The 7,500-nt window shown below is 35.8% G+C and overlaps 1 protein-coding gene across 9 annotated transcripts in view; it reads right to left on the bottom strand.

Annotated features, from left to right (window-relative positions):
• Positions 1–7,459, bottom strand: part of LOC113808744 (required for meiotic nuclear division protein 1 homolog) — a 10,555-nt gene extending 3,096 nt beyond the window's left edge. The window contains exons 1-5 of one of the 9 annotated variants that reach the window (XM_027360219.2): positions 7,320–7,459; positions 4,542–5,095; positions 4,258–4,365; positions 2,800–3,013; positions 563–782 (exon numbers count right to left, since the gene is read on the bottom strand). In XM_027360219.2, the coding sequence (XP_027216020.2) occupies positions 563–782; positions 2,800–3,013; positions 4,258–4,365; positions 4,542–5,095; positions 7,320–7,386 (1,163 nt within the window). In that variant the 5' untranslated portion in view covers positions 7,387–7,459. Of the gene's footprint in view, positions 1–562; positions 783–2,799; positions 3,014–4,257; positions 4,366–4,541; positions 5,096–7,008; positions 7,250–7,279 lie in introns of those variants that run through there. The other 8 variants (XM_027360225.2, XM_027360222.2, XM_027360223.2 and 5 more) reach the window with 8 other exon arrangements.
• Between the last annotated feature and the right edge of the window lie 41 nt (positions 7,460–7,500).

Below are 7,500 nucleotides of genomic sequence, written 5' to 3'. Positions count from 1 at the left end.
CTCACTGTGCCTTATGTGCATGTGAGTGGCTTCCCTTCCATTCAATCTTTTCTCTAAGCCCTTTCAAGCCACCAGACACCACAACACCCATCTTTACATCGCTTGGTTTCATTCCTTAATAACCCTCCTCTTTCTGAGCAAACTTGCACCTTTTTGTTTTTCACTTTACATGCTATCTTGGGAACTAGGTTAGCCAGACTTAGAGTTTTTCCTTAGCCAGATCCTGCTTCTTTTGCAGCCAGTGATGATGTAATTTATAACCACTCTGATGTTGTTTACTTTTATCTTGCAGTTATGACACCATTAAACATGTTTTGAACCCAACCTATATGCACCAAGTCTGGAGGAGTTTCATGGAAATGTAACCAAAATAGTAGGGTGGGAGCACAGGACGAGACATGCATTTTCTGGTGTTTAAAATCAAACTACTCTAATCTGCTCCTGGTAAAGGTTCAACATTTTGGTTAATTTACAACTGGAGAGCTAGAATGTTGCTAAGGTATTGCAACTTTTAGGGGTTAAAAGCTTACAAATGGAGGGTTCATGCATGAAGTTGACTCACGGTAAATCGCTGTACACATATGTCAAGCTCTCGCACTCCTCCTCCACAGCTTCCTCATCATATCTTCCTGTCTCATATTTCTTCAAAAACCGGAGGACATTGTCTCGCTCTATTTCTGGCACATTCCAGAATACGACTGAACCCTCTCGAAAAAAGTAGATCTCACGATTTTCTGTTTCTACTCTGTATGTGGCGACCATGTGTAAGACATCACTGGCATCTAAAGGGCGGGCATAAAATCAGTATTATTAGTAACAAAAAGTGTGGTATTCTATTTTTCATGTCTCTTATAACTGCAATTTATGATCATTAATAGTTAAAATCAACAAAACATTATATTTTGATACAGCTTATTTTAAAATCTCTTATCAAAAACTGTACAGGTCTACGTAAAGTATGGAACGATTTTTCATCACCAATACTGAGAATTTTTGGTCTTTGTTGATGAAATATTATTATTCTAAATGAAAATAATATATTTTACTCATATAGTTACTTAAAAACTGCAATGACTTACTACCATGATAACAATATACACAGAGGAAAATCAGATACAGGGGATGAAAAGAATAAGCAGAAAAAAAGGTTTTAGAGATACCTACAAAAGGCTATTGGAGAGAGGTTATAACTGTTAGTAATGCAATTTCTTACAGTCAAACATCATCATCCAAAAAATAAAATGGATAAATAAAAGAAATACAGTTATGGAGAAAAAAATGGGGAAGATTAGAAACAAGCAAAACGATGATACAACCTTAAAGCTCAAACTCTTACCATGATCTTGCAAGACGAACAATACTTAATCAGTCCCTCACGATATCTACAATATTCTCAATTCAAACACAAGCTATTTAATCACAAAATATCACTGAAATTAAATCACCCAAACTCTTCATATTTCACATGAATTACAAAATATCCTAAATAAATCATTTCTGGGACAATGATCTTTATGCTTTATTATAAGAAAACACATACAAATGTAGAGAAGGTATGAACTGGAATAATAGAGTAGGCTTTTACCTTTCTGATACCCAAAAATAATTGTACTGGATGCTGTGTCTCTATAACATTCATTTTCTTGAAAAAGTGAGGTAGTAATCTTAAAAGTACTGAAAACCTACTGCACTTGCTCTTAACCTTGCGCCAACAGGTGCGTCATGTTTCATGCTGGACCCCATGCCAAGAATAGAATGCTGTCACCCCTTGACATCAAAATCAGAAACATTGGAAAAATATAACTTGCCATTATTTTGGCTGAACCATTTACAATTTCCCAAGCTAAAAAGTGACTTTAAGCCTACTTTTAAGGGGTTATACCTCCTCAATCATTGCAGTAATAGACAAACAAGTGAAAACCCGGTAAGTGCACACAACTTTGAGGAGGCTTAACACATGAGGCATTGACAACCATGCTACCTGGAAAGGAGTCTACTCATGCTATGGCATGTACATTCATGCCGACTGCGAGCAATGGTCAATATTAATATAATCAACATCCGTATTATATGTATGAGTATAGGCATTAATTTCTAGCTTCACAAAGTTAAATACTTAGGTGACTATACGAGATTGTACTACATAATATGAAGGAAAGAACTACATATCAAGAATGAAAGAAAGAACTAAAGAATACTTAGGGTACAGGCACATAGGTATCAAGTATTATTTCCTTTTAAATCTAGATCAAGCCACCATGAAATGCTGAACTAATACAGTTACTATCCTGATCATGTGATAAGAATATGAATAAAACACTACAGAATAACCCATTCATTTCATCCAACACACAAGAAGGGGGTGAAGGAAAGGTTGTTCCTTTTTTGAAGACTTCTGGTATCTAGCAAAGGGAAATAAAGTAAGGAAGTAACGAGTAAAAGGAAAGCAAGTGACTTCCCAACAGCCAACAAAGGCATCATCATACAGCAAAGCAGGACTGGAAAAGTTTCAGAAAATTACTATTTCATGATAGGTCATAGAAGTAGAATTTTATTAAACAAGAGGAAGGAGAATGATATCTTTTTTCTAGACTGAAAAAATGGAAAATAGCAATAATTCACTTTGTTATAATAATTTCACGTCATATATAAATCCCTTTTTTACACATTATATAACTTTAAACATAAAAAATATTCCTACAGTATAAAACAATTACTTTTCCAGTATTCATTGGATATGTCCCACATTTTCACAAAGACTTTGCCTCTTTTTCCCATCCATAAATGAATAAATCTTACCTGGTACAGAATGTGACGAGGCATGAGACCCAGACTTTGACGACAAGTGTGCATGGCTGTCAGAGTGCATTCCTGGTGACGTACTCATCTTATCATTATTGGTGTTACCTGGATTAATGCCAGCTGAGACGTAGAGACCTTGATGTGTCAGGCCATCTAGGAGTTTGTTTAAGTCATATTCATCTGCTGTTGCATACGCGGTGACTTGCCATTCCTGGTGAAGAAGAGATGTTAAGTAATACTTAAGCAGTTCTCTAAGTTGGCTCTCTTTATTTTATAGACCTATAATTTAATGAACCAGAAAGTATGTGTAGAAAATCTAGCTGTGTAACTACTGAATGAGTTAAGCACAATTATTATATTCAAAGAATGTAAAAAAAAAGAGATAAAACTTTAATGGTAGTTCCACTTCTCACTACTAAAATGCTCAAATTTCCTTTAAAAACATAATAGTTTACCAAAACAAGTTAAAAGACAGATATGATTCTCCTTATAACTAAGGCTCTGTAGTAGATTTACCTATCCATACATATTACCTTTTCCCTGATTATGAATTTCCTAAGCAAACAAAAATTCCTCTCAGTATAGGAATAATATCATACCTGTGAAGGTTCTTGTTGTAGGAATCTCGAGAAATCCTATTCTCACTTTTTTATCAGAAAAAGATATAATTTTCTTTGCTATTCATTGCCACAGTCAAGGGCACTTACCTTATATTTGACACACACACACACACACACACACACACACACACACACACACACACACACACACACACACACGCACACACGCACACACGCACACACGCACACACGCACACACGCACACACGCACACACGCACACACGCACACACGCACCCACGCACCCACGCACCCACGCACCCACGCACGCACGCACGCACGCACGCACGCACGCACGCACGCACGCACATATCTATCTATCTATCTCTACTTATCTTTCTATATACATACATCATGCTTCACCTAAAAGTATATTACTAAAAGATTTACTAAATATCCATAAAAATGTTGAATTATAAAAGTTTGTTCTACACAAACATATGTATATGACTGAAGTTTCATAAAAGAACATGCAAATGTCTTCAAAAAACAAAAGTACATTTTTGTCACACATCTGTACCCATGCATTCCCTTGGCACAAGCACAGCATGAAACTGAACATTGAAATCTGGTAATTACGAGTTGAACTTTTCACTTGCTTAGGAATATTGATCAAGAGAAAGATAAAAGCCACTAAGGCAAAGTAGCAAATACCCAATTTGATAAATGTAATTACAGATTCTTTTTGTCTAACATGGGATTCCTTTTGTAAACTTTTCATATTGTGTACCCAATATCTTTAAATTTAGGCAGATTTAACTCCAGACACTTATCACAATGAGACTCCAAATACAGAGAGGTAATCAAACTAAAAATAACTATACATTCTAAGCTTACTCGAGGTGGCGGTCTGTGAACTTGGACTTCAGGTAGAGAAAAGTCAGGATCAAAAGTAAGGAACTTGTGCCGTGCCAAGGGAGCAAAGCCTGCTACTGTCTCCTGAGCCTGGAACACATAGGCAAACCCATCACTTTTACTTACACATTCAAATTACTTCTATTGCACAAAAGCTCTTTTCTGGACAGCTCACCTTTCTCATTGCAATTTATGGTTACCTTCAGGTAATCAGAAAAAAAAGTCTTTCTTAATTTAGTTGTGAATAATATCATCAAAGGCATTACCTCATCAGATTCTGTGGAAGCCTGCTTCTTCTTCCGCTGCACTCTTTTCTTTGCTTGTAATGAGGATATTCGATTGTGAATGCTAGAGAAGTCATTTCTCCCTTGTGTTATGTTTCTAGTAGCCTGTGATGTGCCACTTAATAAAATGACATTACTAGCAACTCCTTGAGTCAACAGCACATTTGGTCCTTGACTAAGTGGCATTCCACCATTACCCCTATACCTCTTAGCCACACTATTAGCTAAAGTTTGTGATAACTGGGAACTAAGAACAGGTCTTCTCTTGGCAAATGAGTCCAAGTCACTGGAAACTCTTCTCCCTCCCTGGTGGCAGCTTACATGATATTGTGACACAAACACACAGTTATTCCTTATATTTCCAAATGCTGATGACAGCACCCTCCCTGAACCTAGAGTCATGCTAATGCCATGATAGTAATTTTGCTGCAGATTAGTCCAAGTATGTCTGAGTCTTTGATGAATTGGAGTTACATCTGACAAGAGCTGTCGTCCAATTGTCACTGTTCTACCCGCCATTTCACAAGTGGACAAGCCTGAAAAGTAAGCAAAAGTAATCTCATTAATTAAATAAACTTCAATGAAATAAAGAATGATAGTGTCAATGACTGTGACAATGGCTCTGATTTAACAGCAAGGGGACAATTGTGGGTATATCTGAAGAGGAACTTGCCTGATAAGCTATGCAATAAGGTGGCTAGTTCCTTTACATCCTGACTGACCCCAGCTGATGTCAGTACTTAACTGAGTTAACTGGAAAGGGGTGTGCAGGCCTAAAGAAAAGACCTTGCAACTGCAAAATCTGTGTTCTACCAATGAGCTAGCCTATGCCACATTTATGACACTGATGTATGTATACTATGAATCCACTGTACAGTAGTGACTAGCAGCTGACTGAATAACCTTAAGGGACATGCTTTGGTACTTTTAAATCATTAATCTATTAATTTTTTTATATTATTTTCTTATACAAGATAAAAGACTATATTTTCATAAATAGTAACCCTTAGTCAAATTACTATATTTGCATATGTAATTAACCTGATTTCTCTATAATACATAAGATCAAGCAAATTGAACTTGCACAAAAAATGAGATTTACATGAGATATGCTTAACCAATATGAATCAATACATTAGTCTGATTAAGTATATAAAGGATGCTGATTGAGTAATAACATTAAGAATATCTAAAAAATAGAAACATTGCATTCCACTTAATTATATTCTTATTTCACATGACCAGGAAGAAATAACTTGTCAATAAATATTCCTATTCATAGAATACAGATATTTCCAAAAAATAGTCAGCTATGTGTATATGAGTATTTGTATTAATCATGAACTTATCATTCAGTACCTGAAGAGTGACGTCTTTTGTAACTTCAACACAATTAAATTCCTTTTATAAACAAATTTCATCATGCAAACTGATCACACAGGGAATAAAAGACAACTGTCTTTTGCCCTATATTTTATACAACAAAAATGATTTTTTATGGTATGAACAATGCAAGCCAGGACAGTATCTGATGTTGCCCCAAGAGATATTAAAAACGGTGTTGGTGCGCAATACTGAGATTTCAATAGAGACTAAAAGTCAGCATAATGGATTAAAGAATAGCATTACATCATAGCTTCAATAACCCTCTCATAGTGCATTTATAGAATCATAAAAATCTTTACAGTTGAGGGAAGAAATACTTTTGATACAGAAGAAATACTTTTGATAATCAAATAACACAAGTAATTCTAATTGGCAAAGATTTTAAAAACAGTTGCTCAAGTGAAAAACTAGAAACACAGGTTATATACTCTCTATGGTTTTGGCTGTCACAAATTCTTAGGAAATGAGGCAAAAAGAGAGACCATCCTGGCTTTGGCAGCATTGTTTCTCCTCAATAACTGCAATCAGAGCTAAAGAAGTGAACAACTGTATAGCACACAAAACTCTAAGCAATCTCAACTGTAAATGGCACGGGCGCTTATCATCTAACATTAGAGCCCGATTTGCCAAGATATATGGCCAGTTTATTAAAATTGTGCCTGGCCCGACCCAATGAATTTTCATAAATATAAACGCAGAAATAAAGGCATATCTGTCTATATATCTGATAGATGTACATTTAACTATCTATTTTCCCGGTTCATATGCATGTCTAGACTGATAAATATACATTTGTTTCTTTACTTATGCATGTCAAGCATACAAATAATCTTTGGGTCAGGCCTTACACAATTCTAACAAACCGGCCGATGATCAGACATCATCTGGTGTGATTAGGGCCATGTATCCTATTTCATTTAAAAAAGGTGTACTGAAGCCACAACTGGCATGTGGTATAATATGTTCTTAAATGCCAAATACGATTATCGTGATCAAAAATTTAAAATGATCCCAAAACCATCAATATCCTGCGCCAAGCTGTTGGACGAACCACAGCACTTACCTGCCTCCTCAAAGTACGCTCACTACACGCCTCCAATGCTTCCCTCAGCATCACAGTCATTGGGTTTATCTTTCCATCTTCCTGCTCTCCTTGGACTTACAGTTACAATTATTCATGGCACGTTATCCTTCAACCTTGGACTTATTATCTATATGGATAAGGAGTGTTCAAAGGTATTCTGTAGCTGCAAAATTATACACAACCATTTAAAAGCTCATGTGTGAGGATTTGCTGTAAAGAAATGCCACTAAACAAGTGATTCTGTACTAACCTATAGAATGAAACTGTAAATATTACATTATGGTGTTTACCTTCTGGCCGGAAAGCCTCGACTCGCGCGATCAGCTGACGCAAACATAAACAATGTTTCCGATTCATTTAATCTAATATCCTGTTTGCATGCGAAATTTAGTTAATGGAACTTTTGATACCTTTTATATATTCTTTATAATATAAACATAACATTAATGTGTCCCACATCAATATCTGAGG

This window comes from Penaeus vannamei, chromosome 22 (genome assembly GCF_042767895.1).
Source record: "Penaeus vannamei isolate JL-2024 chromosome 22, ASM4276789v1, whole genome shotgun sequence".
Lineage (NCBI taxonomy): Eukaryota > Metazoa > Arthropoda > Malacostraca > Decapoda > Penaeidae > Penaeus > Penaeus vannamei.
The sequence above is the reverse complement of the archived record's forward strand: the minus strand, read 5'-3'. Positions and strand labels throughout refer to the sequence as shown.